We start from the raw sequence: 17,356 nt of genomic DNA, 5'->3' as shown, positions 1-17,356 counted from the left end.
CTCCCGAGCTGAACTGTCGCTGCAAATTTCTTGAACTTTGCTCACAACTTGCCGACAGCTTATTTTTGTACACTGATGGTTCCAAGGCCACCCATGGTGTTGGCTGTGCTTTTGTCGTTGGGATGGTAAGTTTCAATACCAGCTTCACAGCCAGCGCACAATTTTTACCGCAGAGCTTTTTGCCCTCTATCAGGCTGTTCACTACGTCTGGAGGCACCAGCTCTCTTGCTGTGTGATCTGCTCTGACTTCCTCAGTGCCGTCCAGAGTCTGGATGTTAGTGTTTGTTCCTGGCCATGATGCTGCTAATGCTGCAGACAAGGAAGCAGTCCATCTCGGTCGGCCCATCTCTTACTCTGTTCCCTCGCAAGATATTCATAGTTTTCTCTATCGGTGTATCACATAACTTTGACATGACCATTGATGCTCCCTTCATGGGAACAAACTCCGGGAAGTCAAACCTCTCCCAACAGCCTGGTCGACTTCGTCCTGACTGTCTTGCCATGAGGAAGTAATGTTAGCTCGGTTGCAAATAGGGCACTGCCACTTTAGTCACTGCCATTTGTTGAGTGGTGACCCTGCACCCAGCTGTCCTTTCTGTAGCCAGCTATTAAGTCAGACGTTTCCTGATCCACTGCCCCTATTTTAGCCATTTATGTCTCAGGGTCGGGCTGCTGCCTGTTTTGCGGACAATTTAGCAGATGATGTGAGAGCTGTGGCTTGGGTTTAAAGTTTTCTAAAAAGCAGTAATATGACAAGAGATTTTATTTCTACGTGGTGACTCTGGTGTCTTGTGTATGTCTTTTAGACACTCTTCTGTAGCATCTCGACATTTTAGATTTGTTTTTTCTTCCTTTCTGTATTGGACCTCGAAATGGTTTTTTACACTCGCAGTCCCAGCATTCTATGGTTCTATACTGCACGCTTATAACCTTAGATTTTTTGTGCCCTAAAACCCCAAAAAAACCATCTCAAGTAGACTAAAGCTGGCCACATTTGCAGCCACCCGTCGTACACAGTGATTCCTTGGATCTCCCTCAGTGGACTCTTACACTGATCTCATGGCCATTGTTGAATTTTTTGCAGTAACTGTCATCCTGATTTCCTGGCTTGGCGAGGTGTAGTGGAACAAAACTACTTATCCTTCCATACACAAACCTGGAATTGTACTTTGTTCCATTTAGTGATTGGGAGTTTCACAGCAGTTCAACATTGTTTAGAGACGTAGCCCCTGGACCTGAAAAAAATCCCCAATCAAATGCTTACACTTTCAGCTACAGCAGCATAACACACATCCTCACATTTTTCTGTTGTGTTTAGTGGGAAGGGATGTTTTCCTCTGAATGGCAGGAGGGTATTATTATTCCTATCCTCAAACTGGGGAGAAGCTCTCAAAAGTTGACTAATTATCAACCAGTCTCTTTAATATACAAGCTGTGTTAATTAATTGAAAGAATGGTCAACTGCTGATTATGTTGGTGCCTGGAAGCCAGATGATGTTTATCACAATTTCGAAGTGGTTTCAGGCTGTCTTTTCTGCCACATATTACCAGTTGACTCGCCTGGAATCTGCAGTGTGCAATGTTTTTGTGCTTTGCCAGCACGTGATAACTGCCCCCTGCGGGTTCGGGGGTAAGAATAGGCCCGCGGTATTCCTGCCTGTCGTAAGAAGCGACTAAAAGGAGTCTCCCAAGTTTCGGCCTTATGTGATGGTCCCCACTTGGGTTTGACCTGCCATTTTCAAAATTTCCGTTGTTAGTGCGTGCCATTTGGGGAAGGGCGCCTTACGTGGTGTTTTTCTGTTGGTCCATCTGCACCTCCATCTTGCATGCTATCTATTGTCGTGTGGAGGGATTTACACCCCATGTCTTCTGGGTTGCCTCCTTGTCTTGTGCGCAATCCCCTTCTTAGCGCCTACGACAACTGTGGACCCTTTCAACACCTAAAATCCAGCACGGTAGCCAGTCCGTTGTGGTGGGGTCGTCATGTACCCTCTTGGTGGTAGCCCCCTGACCACGCAGGGATCGCACTACAGATGCCAGAGCTGTTTCCTCCCCATGCATGCCAAGGAGTATGTGCCCATCTTGTCTGGGGCACGGGGACTCCGGGCAATGGGATATCGGCCAGGTACCCGTTGCTTTGGCTGGGTGGCGCCCTTGGGGAGAGCCCTCGTTCGGAGTAGGTGGCATCTGGGCGGATGTGGCGCAATGAAGCGCAATAAATCTCACCAAGCTGGTGGTCGCACTGCCACCAGCGTCTCTAAGCGAGGCAAAATTGAATTTGATGCTGCACAATATGATCCTCAGTCGTTCCCCTCATTGGCTGCGCCATGGGAGGGACGCAGATCTAGTGCCAAGCAGGAGCCTTATGTACCACAATACCTTGTCTGCAGCAGGACTGATGGTGACTCCTTTCTTTCGACAAAGCCTATGTTTTGTGTGGATCACCTGGAGGATAAGTTTGGGGAAGTGGCGGGGTTGTCTAAAATGAGGAATGGGTCCATCATCCTCAAGACATCCTCCCCAGCCCAGTCACGGGCGTTGCTCTTGTGTGATAAGCTGGGAGATGTCCCTGTTACTGTCACTCCCCACAGTAGCTTAAATATGGTCCAGGGGATTATTTACCATCGCGACCTCTTGTTACAGTCAGATGACGAGCTGAGAGCTGATTTGGAACGACATGGTGTGCATTTTGTCCGTCGTGTGCACAGAGGACCCAAGACCAACAGGGTAGCCACCGGTGCCTTTATCTTGGCCTTCGAGGGTGCTGTATTGCCTGAGAAGGTCAAGGTAATGGTTTACCGTTGTGACGTCAAGCCATACGTCCCTCCCCCGATGCGGTGCTTCCAGTGCTGGAAGTTTGGGCATGTGTCCTCCCGTTGCCCATCCAGCGCCACATGCCGAGATTGCGGACACCCCTCTCATCCCGATTCTCCATGTGCGCCTACGCCTGTCTGTCAACTGTGGGGAACACCACTCTCCATGCTCGCCGGACTGCCCCGTTCTTCATAAGGAGCGGAAGATTATGGAATTTAAGACCCTGGACCGGCTTACTTATCGCGAGGCAAAACTGAAATTTGAAAGGTTGCATCCTGTCCCTCTTCAAACTTCTTATGCTGCAGCCACGTTATCGTCGCCTCGCGGGCGGCAGTTGTCGCCTCCTCTGTGCCGCCTTCAGTGGGCCCTCAGGGCTGTACATCTCTGTCTGCCCCCCTCGTGTCTGGGGGCAAGCGTTCCTCTGTTGCCCCCTTAGCAGTTGGGGGCAAACCCCCTTCTGTCACTCCCCCCGCACATGCTTTGGGAGTGACTTCTGCTCCAAAACCAGGGGGCTCAATCCCTCCCCCTCCTTCTCCGCCGGCGTCGTCTCTGCCGGCTCCTCTCTCGCGGAAGGGGTCCCTCGGGGCCCTCCCTTCTTCCGTTTCTTCTGCTACCCCGCCGGATGTCAGCCAGTGGCTGAAGGTTCCTCCACCAGCTGGTCGTAGGGCTTCTGCATCGTCGTCAGCCTCCGGCGCTCCTTCAGAGAAACTCTCCCAGCCCTCTAAGCCAAAGGACAGACGCGAGAAGAAAGAACGGAACGTGTCCAAGAAGGAGGAGGCTCCGGCAGTTTCAGTACCGCCTGCTGTCAATAGTTCTGGCTCTGGGATGCGGTGGAGATCCTCGCCTCTGCCACGGATCTCGCCCTCACGGAACCCTCGGGGGCCTCTCCTATGGACACAGCTGACTCTCGCCCAGTGGCGGCTGTTGACTCTGCAGCACCATCTGCCTCTTAGTCGCCTTCACGCCCTCCCAGTCCCTTCCTGCTTCCATTCTCCAGTGGAATTGCGGCGGTTCTTTCCGTCACCTGCCTGAGCTCCGGATGCTTCTGAGTGTTTCCCCTGTTCTCTGCATTGCTATTCAGGAAACTTGGTTTCCAGCAATGCGGACCCCTGCCCTTCGCAGTTATCGGGGATACTATAAGAACCGCGTTGACTGTCAACGAGCTTCAGGTGGAGTTTGCCTCTTTGTTCACCACTCTGTCTGTAGCTCGCCAGTACCCCTTCTGACGCCTTTAGAGGCAGTCGCTGTCAGGATTGAGCTCTCGCCGGCTATTACTGTTTGCTCTGTTTACGTTCCTCCGTATGGGCAGCTCCCCCGACATGTCTTGGCTGCGCTGCTGGCTCAACTCCCGCCGCCATTGCTGCTTCTGGGAGATTTCAATGCCCACAACCCTCTATGGGGTGGGACTGTCTCCGATGACTGCGGTCGCGCTGTGGAGCATGTGTTGGCTCAGCTCGACCTTAGCCTCTTGAACACCGGTGCTCCCATGCATTTCAGTGTGGCCCATGGCTCGTTCTCGGCCATCGATCTCTCTCTTTGCAGCCCCGGACTTGTCCCATCCCTTCACTGGAGAGTGCATCCTGACCTGTGTGGTAGTGACCATTTTCCCATCTATTTGTCACTGCCCCAGTGTCATTCTTCTGGGCGCCTGCCCCGCTGGGCTCTCAACAGGGCTGACTGGCCGGCTTTTACTTCCGCTGCCACCATTGCTTCTCCCCCACAGGGTGACATTGACGAGGTGGTCCATGTCTTGACCTCGTCAATTATTTCTGCGCCCAAGACTGCCATCCCCCGCTCTTCTGGACTCCCTCGGAGGAACACAGTCGGCTGGTGGTCGCCGGAGATTGCTGAGGCTATTCGCGACCGTAGGTGGGCTCTCCAGCGTCATAAGCGGCACCCGTCTCTGGAGACCCTCATCGCCTTTAAGAAGCTCCGTGCCTTGGCCCGTCGTTTTATTGCACGGCGTAAGCAGGAGTGCTGGAAGAGGTACATTTCATCCTTGGGCTCCCGTGTCTCCCCGTCGCTCGTGTGGTCCCGCATCCGGCGGATTTATGGATACCAGACCCCTATGGGTGTCCTTGGAATCTCCCTGGACGGCGCTGTCTGCACTGACGCTGCCACCATTGCTGACCACCTTGCCACGCACTTTGCTAAGAGTTCTGCGACTGCAACTTACCCTCCTGCCTTTAGCTCTCTAAAGGAGCGCGCCGAGCGGACGCCGTTATCATTCCACACACGTCGTTCTGAAAAATACAATGCTCCTTTCAGCGAGAGGGAATTCCTCGCTGCCCTCGCCGATTGCCCTGATACAGCGCCAGGACCGGACTGCATCCACGCGCAGATGCTGAAGCATCTTTTCGGGGACTGCCAGAGACACATCCTCACTATCTTTAACCGCATTTGGAGCGAGGGCGTGTTCCCGTCGCAATGGCAAGAGGGTGTTATCGTCCCCATCTTGAAGTCCGGTGCGGACCCTCTCGTGGTGGACAGCTATCGTCCCATTACCCTCACCAACATTTTGTGCAAATTGCTCAAACGTATGGTGGGGCGGCGTTTGTGTTGGGTCCTTGAGTCGCGCGGTCTCCTCGCTCCATCCCAGGGTGGCTTCCGTCAGGGCCGGTCTGCTGCGGACAATTTGGTGCACCTGGAATCTGCTATCCGTACGGCCTTTTCCCGTCGTCAGCATCTCGTTGCTGTATTTTTTGATCTGCGGAAGGCATATGACACAACATGGAGGCATCACATCCTTGGTACGTTGCGCGAGTGGGGTTTTCGTGGTCAGCTCCCAGCTTTCCTTCAAAACTTTTTATTGCGCCGCTCTTTCCGGGTGCAAGTCGGTGCCGCCTCTAGTTCATCTTAAATACAGGAAAATGGGGTCCCGCAGGGTTCGGTGTTGAGCGTTTCCTTAATTCTAGTGGCCATTAATGGTCTGGCTGCAGCCGTGGGGTCATCGATGTCTCCTTCTTTGTATGCCGACGACTTCTGCATCTCATTCAGCTCAACGACTACAGGAGTCGCCGAACGCAGGCTGCAAGCAGCCATTTGCAAGGCGGCATCATGGGCTCTGACTCATGGATTTCAGTTCTCTGCGGCCAAGACTCGAGTTATGCACTTCCGCAGGCGTCGGACGGTCCACCCTCATCCGGAACTTTACCTCGACGGTCACCTACTTGAAGTGGTGGACACTAGCCGCTTCTTAGGACTCGTATTTGATGCCCGGCTCACATGGGTTCCTCATAGTACTCAGCTGAAGCAAAAGTGCTGGCGGCACCTCAACGCCCTCCGCTGCCTGAGCCATGCGTCTTGGGGTGCAGATCGCAGCACGCTGTTGAGATTGTGCAGAGCCCTTGTGCAGTTCAGGCTTGATTATGGGAGCCTGGCCTATGGGTCTGCATCACCCTCAGTGTTGACGCTGTTGGACCCCATACACCACTGTGCGGTTCGGCTTGCAACTGGCGCTTTCCGTACGAGCCCGTGGATAGTCTGCTGGTGGAGGCCGGGGTTCCCCCGCTGCGGATTCGCCGCCACCGACTATGCTGTCCACGTGCATTGCTCACCGGGCCATCGCCTGCTTTTCCCTGCCAGGGTCCTCCCTCTGCTCGACCGGTGACCTAGGTCTGGGCTTTCCATTGCTGTCTGCGTCCAGTCCCTGCTGTCTGAACTGGGGTCGTTCCCTCTTCCGCCGCCCTTCCGGGCCTGTGCACCCACGCCTCCCTGGTGTATGACCCGTCCGTCCGTCCGCCTGGACTTGGCACGGGAACCCAAGGACTCGGTTCCGCATGTGGCCCTCCGTCAGCGTTTTCTTGCGCTCGTCGCCTCATTTTCAGGCTGTGAGCCTGTCTACACTGATGGTTCCCTGGTGGATGGTCGTCCTGCCTACGCTTTTGCTCACGCTGCCCATGTTGAACAGCGCTCCTTGCCGGCTGGCTGCAGTATTTTTACTGCAGAGCTGGTGGCCATATTGCGCGCTCTTGAGCATATGCGTTCCTGCTCAGGTACGTCCATCGTCATCTGCAGTGACTCCCTGAGCAGCCTCCAGGCTATCGACCGCTGCTATACCTCTTCTCCTCTGGTATCCTTTATTCAGGAGTCTGTTTTTGCCATTACCCGCTCTGGTCGTTCGGTGGTCTTTGTTTGGACGCCAGGTCACGTTGGCATCCCGGGGAATGAACGTGTCGACAGGCTGGCCAAAGGGGCGGTCGACGCCCCCACTTTGGCGATCGGCCTCCCGGCTCGTGATTTGCAGCTGGCGTTGCGCCGTAAGGTGCTTCAGATGTGGCGTGACGAGTGGCGTAGCCTGACTTCTCCGAATAAACTGTGGGCTGTCAAGGAGACGACCGATGTGTGGCAGTCCTCCCTGCGGGCTTCTCGCAGGGACTCTGTCATCCTGTGTCGGCTCCGCATCGGCCATACCTACCTGATGCACGGACATCTTTTGCGTCAGGAGGATCCCCCCGTGTCAGTGTGGGTCCCGGTTGACAGTCGCCCACATTTTGTTGGAGTGTCCCCGCCTGCGCACCCTCCTGCAGACTTTTAATCTCCCGGGCACGTTGCCTTTGGTTTTATGCGACGATGCCTCCATGGCTGACGATGTTTTAAATTTTATCCGTGGTAGTCCTTTTTATGGTTCCATTTAGGGGGGACCTGTCCCTTTCCCTTTCTGTGTATCTTGTCCTCGAGTGTCTCATTGGTTGCAGATTTTAATGTGTGTATTCGGATGGTTGACTCTTTCCCAATTTTTGTTCCCATGGTCAGTCAACCAGTCTCCAGCCCTCTTCTTTTCTTCCGTTGCTTTCTGTCCAGTGTTCGTCTGTACTCTTTTTGTCTCTAGTGTTCGCTGCCACATTGGTGTTCTTTCAGTGACTGGGGGGAGGGGCGTCTCCTCCCTTCTTGGGGTTTTACTTGTTCCGGAAATTTTGTCTCGCCTGTTTTTGGAATGGGGGACTGATGACCTTAGCTGTTTAGTCCCCCTTAAACATCCCAACAACAACAACAACAACACCTGATAACTATGTTTTGTGATCTGAAAAAGTTGAGAAATACCACCTGGCAGTGCCACATCCTGTCTACACTGCATGAGTCGAGCTTTTGGGTCTGCTTACTCATTTTTATCCAGAATTTCCTATCCCTTTGATTGTTCTGGGTCTGGATAGATTCAACCCTCAGCAACCAAACTGTAAAAGAAATTGGGGGTTCCTTGGAGATCGTTTGAGTGTGACACTCATTGCCATCGCAATCAATGGTATCAGGACTGCAGTGAGACACACATTTTCAACGTTAATGTATGTGGATGAACTGTGCCTGTATTAGAGCCTTACTTACTTATGCACTGAAGAGTTCCAACTGTAGAGTGCCATATAGAAAGTATGCTATAGTATGTTATTACGTCGTGAATAGTGGATATTGGTTTTCTTCCACAGAAATTTGTCCTGCACATTTGTCAACTTAGGACTGTGTGTCTGTGCCTGCAACTCCATACTGGTAACAAGTTACGTGAAGTTCTTGAAACTTTCAAATGTTTTAGATCTTTTGGCAAAAGTTAACATGGTTACTACATGTAAGCCCACTCAAGTCAACTTCTATGAGGAAACTTTAAACCCTCAGTTTTCTTAGCAGTACCTCATGGGGTGTAGGCTGCACAGTTCTTCAGTAGTTCTACAAAGCTTTTATTTTATACCACATGGACTAATGACATGTTTCCTATGGGTTAGCAGCTGTACTGTGCTTTTTAGACCTTGCCCACTATTGATGTGATGTGTGATTAGCAGCTGGAGGCTTCTATGAGCCTCACAGGTAGTCTTGTGAAGGAAGCTGGTATCCCACCACAGAGGGTCATGTGCCAGCAACTCTTGACAAATATATGGTTACAATCTGTCTGGCGCCTATCCGTCTGTTAATTTATCCTGTTTTACAACTGATGTCACTGTTTACGAATTGCTGAGTCTGGGGTATGGGAGACTGTGCAAAGACCTCAAACAACCCCTTCTTGGCTGTGTAGCGAGAGTTTCCTTTTGGCACCTTTTGTTATGTGTACCCTGTACTAAGATTCAGGTGGACCTCTTCCATGCCCTTAAGGAAAATAGTGACAATCTGTTCTTGGACACTTACTCCATTTGTTTCTCCACGACTACCCCAATTCAACAAGCATCTACACTGAAAGCAAATGACAGGGTTGATTATGCTTTTGCTGAAACAAGAGGGCATGAGAGGTATTCTGTGCTGAGTGCATGCAGTGTATATGCTGCAGAGTTGGTTGTCATACCACAGACTCTACAATACATTAAAACTCTCACAAGGGACTACCTGGTTTTGCAGCCCAACCTTCGAGCTGCTCAAAAGGCATATCTGAGTAGTACCCCAAAAGCATTTTGTTCTCTAATGCCAAAGATCTTTTATTTGACCTCCACAGCTGTAAATTGCTGTAACATTTGTCTGGACATGGAACCTTGTAGGCAGTCCAGGAAATGAACTTACCTTTCAAATTAACTAAAGAAGCAACCACAGGAGACAAACTTGAGACTCAGAATACTAGGCACAGACCTTAGATTGCAACATTGGCACCCAGTTTTGAAAACGTGGGATGTGAAATGGCCAACCACCACAACCTGCGATTAGTTGAGGGCAATCAAAGGGACCACCAAGATGTGGTGTACTTCTACCCAATCATCTTGGAATGATGCTGTGCTGACTATGTATCAGCCATACCAGACTTACCCATGGGCTTATTTTACATCAAGAGGGCTCCTCCCAATACAGCTGTGCATACCTCATGATACCCATATTCTCAGTGTTGTCTGCTGACTGATACAAGTCATGAACCTGTCTACCTTCCTGCCCCAAGATACTTGAGGGTGATAAGGCAGCTAATACTAGTGCATTTCCTGAGGGGTAAGCAGTTATTGTAACAAAATGTGATGCATCTAAACATTAGGTGTCAAGGTTCGATGTGGGGAGTACACCTTGCTACAGTGTTTGCCCCAAGTGGCTTCAAGCTACTTTCTTCCACTGCTACAGTGTATGTCCCAAGTGGATTGAAGCTACTTTCTTTCTACCTTGTCATGCATTTTAAATTTTTATGTACATATTTTATTTATTGAACAACTTAATCCAAAGCTATCTGGTTCCATACAGTTTCCATTTCCTCACAACAGTTCAAATGTACTGATCATGACCATTCTTGGTGTATCCTTCAGTGGCTGGCTACAATTTTAGCTGCTTGGGTTTCCTCACTTCTGATCGTCTGACAATCTACCCAAATTTTCAACTGTGGTGAGGTCAGACTCCTGAGCAGACAGTTCTCTTGTTTTGCATTATGTGAATTTCCAGTGAAGCAAGGGACTGATGCCTAGTGTGTTTACTATCTTTAAACACACAATCATCAGTCACAACTCAGCTTTCCATCTGTGTACTTCATCATACTTCCTATAACTTCGTGGTAATGTGCACACTTTACAAACTTATGACAATCTTATTTTTAATTGCATAGCATAACAAGAATTCTATTTGTTGTAGGCACAGCATTATTGCATGGATAAACACCTGGAGTATGACAGAGACCTGCCTACATTGTAAGTATATATCTTATTTTTCTGTATGAAGGAGTGATATGTTTAAAATCTGGTCTGTGTAAAAGGTGGTGCAGAAAGTTTAAATTTTTCATCTGCTACTGCAGTTATGGTTTCCAATGAATTTGTTTCAGTTAATCATTTTACATAATGACATATGTGCAGCTTCTTTATATCCAGATTTCATAGCTTGAAGTAACTTAACAAGTCTACCTACTTAGACCCCACACATTGTATGTTTAAATACTGTCAGCAGAAGTGTCCCCCCCATGAACCATGGACCTTGCCGTTGGTGGGGAGGCTTGCGTGCCTCAGCGATACAGATGGCCGTACCGTAGGTGCAACCACAACGGAGGGGTATGTGTTGAGAGGCCAGACAAATGTGTGGTTCCTGAAGAGGGGCAGCAGCCTTTTCAGTAGTTGCAGGGGCAACAGTCTGGATGATTCACTGATCTGGCCTTGCAACATTAACCAAAACGGCCTTGCTGTGCTGGTACTGCGAACGGCTGAAAGCAAGGGGAAACTACAGTCGTAATTTTTCCCGAGGACAAACAGCTTTACTGTATGATTAAATGATGATGTCATCCTCTTGGGTAAAATATTCCGGAGGTAAAATAGTCCCCCATTCGGATCTCCGGGTGGGGACTACTCAGGAGGATGTCGTTATCAGGAGAAAGAAAACTGGGGTTATACGGATCGGAGCGTGGAATGTCAGATCCCTTAATCGGGCAGGTAGGTTAGAAAATTTAAAAAGGGAAATGGATAGGTTAAAGTTAGATATAGTGGGATATGTGAAGTTCGGTGGCAGGAGGAACAAGACTTCTGGTCAGGTGACTACAGGGTTATAAACACAAAATCAAATAGGGGTAATGCAGGAGTAGGTTTAATAATGAATAGGAAAATAGGAATGCGGGTAAGCTACTACAAACAGCATAGTGAACGCATTATTGTGGCCAAGATAGATACGAAGCCCACACCTACTACAGTAGTACAAGTTTATATGCCAACTAGCTCTGCAGATGATGAAGAAATTGAAGAAATGTACGATGAAATAAAAGAAATTATTCAGATAGTGAAGGGAGACGAAAATTTAATAGTAATGGGTGACTGGAATTCGAGTGTAGGAAAAGGGAGAGAAGGAAACATAGTAGGTGAATATGGATTGGGGCTAAGAAATGAAAGAGGAAGCCGCCTAGTAGAATTTTGCACAGAGCACAACTTAATCATAGCTAACACTTGGTTTAAGAATCATGAAAGAAGGTTGTATACGTGGAAGAACCCTGGAGATACTAAAAGGTATCAGATAGATTATATAATGGTAAGACAGAGATTTAGGAACCAGGTTTTAAGTTGTAAGACATTTCCAGGGGCAGATGTGGACTCTGACCACAATCTATTGGTTATGACCTGTAGATTAAAACTGAAGAAACTGCAAAAATGTGGGAAATTAAGGAGATGGGACCTGGATAAACTGAAAGAACCAGAGGTTGTACAGAGTTTCAGGGAGAGCATAAGGGAACAATTGACAGGAATAGGGGAAAGAAATACAGTAGAAGAATGGGTAGCTCTGAGGGATGTAGTAGTGAAGGCAGCAGAGGATAAAGTAGGTACAAAGACGAGGGCTGCTAGAAATCCTTGGGTAACAGAAGACATATTGAATTTAATTGATGAAAGGAGAAAATATAAAAATGCAGTAAATGAAGCAGGCAAAAAGGAATACAAACGTCTCAAAAATGAGATCGACAGGAAGTGCAAAATGGCTAAACAGGGATGGCTAGAGGACAAATGTAAGGATGTAGAAGCTTATCTCACTATGGGTAAGATAGATACTGCCTACAGGAAAATTAAAGAGACCTTTGGAGAGAAGAGAACCACGTGTATGAATATCAAGAGCTCAGATGGCAGCCCAGTTCTAAGCAAAGAAGGGAAGGCAGAAAGGTGGAAGGAGTATATAGAAGGTTTATACAAGGGCGATGTACTTGAGGACAATATTATGGAAATGGAAGAGGATGTAGATGAAGACGAAATGGGAGATACGATACTGCGTGAAGAGTTTGACAGAGCACTGAAAGACCTGAGTCGAAACAAGGCCCCCGGAGTAGACAACATTCCATTAGAACTACTGACGGCCTTGGGACAACCAGTCGTGAGAAAACTCTACCAGCTGGTGAGCAAGATGTATGAGACAGGCGAAATACCCTCAGACTTCAAGAAGAATATAATAATTCCAATCCCAAAGAAAGCAGGTGCTGACAGATGTGAAAATTACCGAATTATCAGTTTAATAAGCCACGGCTGCAAAATACTAACTCGAATTCTTTACAGACGAATGGAGAAACTGGTAGATGCAGACTTCGGGGAGGATCAGTTTGGATTCCGTAGAAATACTGGAACACGTGAGGCAATACTGACCATACGACTTATCTTAGAAGAAAGATTAAGAAAAGGCAAACCTACGTTTCTAGCATTTGTAGACTTAGAGAAAGCTTTTGACAATGTTGACTGGAATACTCTCTTTCAAATTCTAAAGGTGGCAGGGGTAAAATACAGGGAGTGAAAGGCTATTTACAATTTGTACAGAAACCAGATGGCAGTTATAAGAGTCGAGGGACATGAAAGGGAAGCAGTTGTTGGGAAGGGAGTGAGACAGGGTTGTAGCCTGTTCCCAATGATATTCAATCTGTATATTGAGCAAGCAGTAAAGGAAACAAAAGAAAAATTTGGAGTAGGTATTAAAATTCATGGAGACGAAGTAAAAACTTTGAGGTTCGCCAATGACATTGTAATTCTGTCAGAGACGGCAAAGGACTTGGAAGAGCAGTTGAACGGAATGGACAGTGTCATGAAAGGAGGATATAAGATGAACATTAACAAAAGCAAAACGAGGATAATGGAATGTAGTCAAATTAAATCGGGTGATGCTGAGGGAATTAGATTAGGAAATGAGACACTTAAAGTAGTAAAGGAGTTTTGCTATTTAGGAAGTAAAATAACTGATGATGGTCGAAGTAGAGAGGATATAAAATGTAGACTGGCAATGGCAAGGAAAGCGTTTCTGAAGAAGAGAAATTTGTTAACATCGAATATAGATTTATGTATCAGGAAGTCGTTTCTGAAAGTATTTGTTTGGAGTGTAGCCATGTATGGAAGTGAAACATGGACGATAACTAGTTTGGACAAGAAGAGAATCGAAGCTTTTGAAATGTGGTGCTACAGAAGAATGCTGAAGAGTAGATGGGTACATCACATAACTAATGACGAGGTATTAAATAAAATTGGGGAAAAGAGGAATTTGTGGCACAACTTGACTAGAAGAAGGGATGGGTTGGTAGGACATGTTTTGAGGCATCAAGGGATCACAAATTTAGCATTGGAGGGCAGCGTGGAGGGTAAAAATCGTAGAGGGAGACTGAGAGATGAGTACACTAAGCAGATTCAGAAGGATGTAGGTTGCAGTAGGTACTGGGAGATGAAGCAGCTTGCACAGTATAGAGTAGCATGGAGAGCTGCATCAGACCAGTCTCAGGACTGAAGACAACAACAACAACAACAACAACAGCAGAAGTGTAGAGCTACTTATATTACTTCAATTTATTTGTCTGTACATTAAAATCCATATTGTGAGATATAAAACTGCTTTTCGGCAGTTCCATTTATATGTTGACTGTCAAATATTTCCAATCTTAATTTTTATGCAAAATTAAGAATTTCATAATAGTACACTCCTGGAAATTGAAATAAGAACACCGTGAATTCATTGTCCCAGGAAGGGGAAACTTTATTGACACATTCCTGGGGTCAGATACATCACATGATCACACTGACAGAACCACAGGCAACAGAGCATGCACAATGTTGGCACTAGTACAGGGTATATCCACCTTTCGCAGCAATGCAGGCTGCTATTCTCCCATGGAGACGATCGTAGAGATGCTGGATGTAGTCCTGTGAAACGGCTTGCCATGCCATTTCCACCTGGCGCCTCAGTTGGACCAGGGTTCGTGCTGGACGTGCAGACCGCGTGAGGCGACGCTTCATCCAGTCCCAAACCTGCTCAATGGGGGACAAGATCCGGAGATCTAGCTGGCCAGGGTAGTTGACTTAAACCTTCTAGAGCACGTTGGGTGGCACGGGATACATGCGGACGTGCATTGTCCTGTTGCAACAGCAAGTTCCCTTGCCAGTCTAGGAATGGTAGAACGATGGGTTCGATGACAGTTTGGATGTACCGTGCACTATTCAGTGTCCACTCGACGATCACCAGAGGTGTACGGCCAATGTAGGAGATCGCTCCCCACACCATGACGCCGGGTGTTGGCCCTGTGTGCCTCGGTCGTATGCAGTCCTGATTGTGGCGCTCACCTGCACGGCGCCAAACACGCATACGACCATCATTGGCACCAAGGCAGAAGCGACTCTCATCGCTGAAGACGACACGTCTCCATTCGTCCCTCCATTCACGCCTGTCGCGACACCACTGGAGGCGGGCTGCACGATGTTGGGGCGTGAGCGGAAGACGGCCTAACGGTGTGCGGGACCGTAGCCCAGCTACATGGAGACGGTTGCGAATGGTACTCGCCGATGCCCCAGAAGCAACAGTGTCCCTAATTTGCTGGGAAGTGGCGGTGCGGTCCCCTACGCCACTGCGTAGGATCCTACGGTCTTGGCTTGCATCTGTGTGTCGCTGCAGTCCGGTCCCAGGTTGACAGGAACGTGCACCTTCCGCCGACCACTGGCGACAACATCGATGTACTGTGGAGACCTCACGCCCCACGTGTTGAGCAATTCAGCGGTACGTCCACCCGGCCTCCCGCATGCCCACTATACGCCCTCGCTCAAAGTCCGTCAACTGCACATACGGTTCACGTCCACGCTGTCGCGGCATGCTACCAGTGTTAAAGACTGCGATGGAGCTCCGTATGCCACGGCAAACTGGCTGACACTGACGGCGGCGGTGCACAAATGCTGCGCAGCAAACACCATTCGACGGCCAACACTGCGGTTCCTGGTGTGTCCGCTGTGCCGTGCGTGTGATCATTGCTTGTACAGCCCTCTCGCAGTGTCCGGAGCAAGTATGGTGGGTATGACACAACGGTGTCAATGTGTTCTTTTTTTCCATTTCCAGGAGTGTATTTTAAGATCTCCACATGTTTCATCTTGTGGCAGGGCGGTAACAGATTATATTTTTGTCACTCACAATTAAGAGGTGATAACTGAATGAGAGTCCCTGTAACCTCACTAATATATAGGAAGCAGTCACCTTCTGTAATTTACAATGTCAAATTTATTTTTCATTATATCATTACATGGTTTGATTCTGATTTCCATCTTTCGTGGCAATCTTCACTGGCACGTGGCTTTCGGATGTCGGCTACACTGTGTTATCAAATGTATCTGGACACCCTAACAAACATAAGTTTTTCCTATTAGGTGCATTGTGCTGCCACTTACGGCCAGGTACTCCATGTCAGTGACCTCAGTAGTCATAGAAACTGTGAGAGCAGAGTGGGGTGCTCCACGTAACTCATGGAATTCAAACATGGTCAGGTGTTTGGGTGTCGCTTAGGTCATACATCTGTACATGAAATTTCCACACTCCCAAACATCCCTAGGTCCACTGTTTCAGATGTGATAGTGAAGTGGAAACGTAAAGACACATGCACAGCACAAAAGCATACAGGCCGACCTCATCTGTTGACTAACAGTCTGCCAACAGTTGAAGAGGTTCATAATGTGTAATAGGCAGACATCTATCCAGATTCACACACATGAATTCCAAGCTGCATCAGGATCCTCTGCAAGTACTATGACAGTTGGGCAGGAGGTGAGAAAACTAGAATTTCACGGTAGATGGCTGCTCATAAGCCACACATCGCACCGGTAAATGCCAAACAGTCTCGCTTGGTGTAAGGAGCATTAACATTGGACGATTGAACAGTGGAGAAATGTTGTGTGGAGTGACAAATCACGGTACACACTGCAGCGATCAGATGGCAGGGTGATGGGTATGGCAAATGTGCAGGGGGTGGGTATGGCAAATGCCCGGTGAAGATCTGCTAGCATGTGTAGTGCCAACAGTAAAATTCGGAGGCAGTAATGTTATGATTGTTTTTTTCATGGAGAGGGCCTGCACCCCTTGTTTTGTGTGGAACTATCACAGTACAGGCCTACATTGATGTTTTAAGCACCTTGCTCCCCACTGTTGAAGACCAATTTGGGGATGGTGATTGCATCTTTGAACACAATAAAGCAACTGTTCATAATGATGGAGTGGTTACATAACATCCCTGTAATGGACTGTCCTGCACAGAATCCTGACCTGAATCCTATAGAACACCTTTGGGGTGTTTTGGAATGCCGACTTTGTGCCAGGCCTCACTGACCAACATCGATACCTCTCCTCATGCAGCACTCTTGGGGAATGGTAGCCCATTCTTCTAAGAAACCTTCCAGCACATGATTGAATGTATGCCTACTGGAGTGGATGTTGTCATCAAGGCTAAGGGTGGGCCAACACCATATTGAATTCCAGCATTATCGGTGGAGGGCACCACAAACTTGTCATTTTCAGCCAGTGTCTGGGTACTTTTGATCACATAGTGTATTTAGATGACTTTGTGTTGCTCTCTTTAGGAGTAGTGAAAGTTTAATGTGGTAGGATTAATTGCTCCTCCGTATATCAAGTGCAGTTAAAAATATGTTGGGGTTTCTTTGAAACATCAGCATAAAACTACATTATTGCAGTTATCATTTGTCCTTTCAAGTCAGTGACAGTTTGCAGAATATTTCACAGCTGTTATGTTGCATCAAATAAGTTTGAATAACAGTAAATCATAGTAATAGTAAAGAAAATTGCTGATTGCTTGTGAGAAAAACTTACTCATGTACAAAATATATAAGAATATGGCAGACTGACTGTCAGACTCATAATTTTAAATGATGTCCATTACTTGATGTATCTTCTTAAAACAAACTTG

General features: G+C 48.1%; 1 protein-coding gene across 2 annotated transcripts in view; it reads left to right on the top strand.

Annotated features, from left to right (window-relative positions):
* LOC126353181 (uncharacterized) overlaps positions 1-17,356 on the top strand; it is a 46,440-nt gene that overhangs the window by 9,382 nt on the left and 19,702 nt on the right. For both annotated transcript variants that reach the window (XM_050002745.1, XM_050002746.1), the window contains exon 3: positions 10,327-10,382. In XM_050002745.1, the coding sequence (XP_049858702.1) occupies positions 10,327-10,382 (56 nt within the window). The remainder of the gene's footprint in view (positions 1-10,326; positions 10,383-17,356) is intronic.

The sequence above is a fragment of the Schistocerca gregaria genome, chromosome 1 (genome assembly GCF_023897955.1).
Source record: "Schistocerca gregaria isolate iqSchGreg1 chromosome 1, iqSchGreg1.2, whole genome shotgun sequence".
NCBI lineage: Eukaryota > Metazoa > Arthropoda > Insecta > Orthoptera > Acrididae > Schistocerca > Schistocerca gregaria.
Note: the sequence above shows the minus strand (reverse complement) of the source record. Positions and strands in the feature narration are given on the sequence as shown.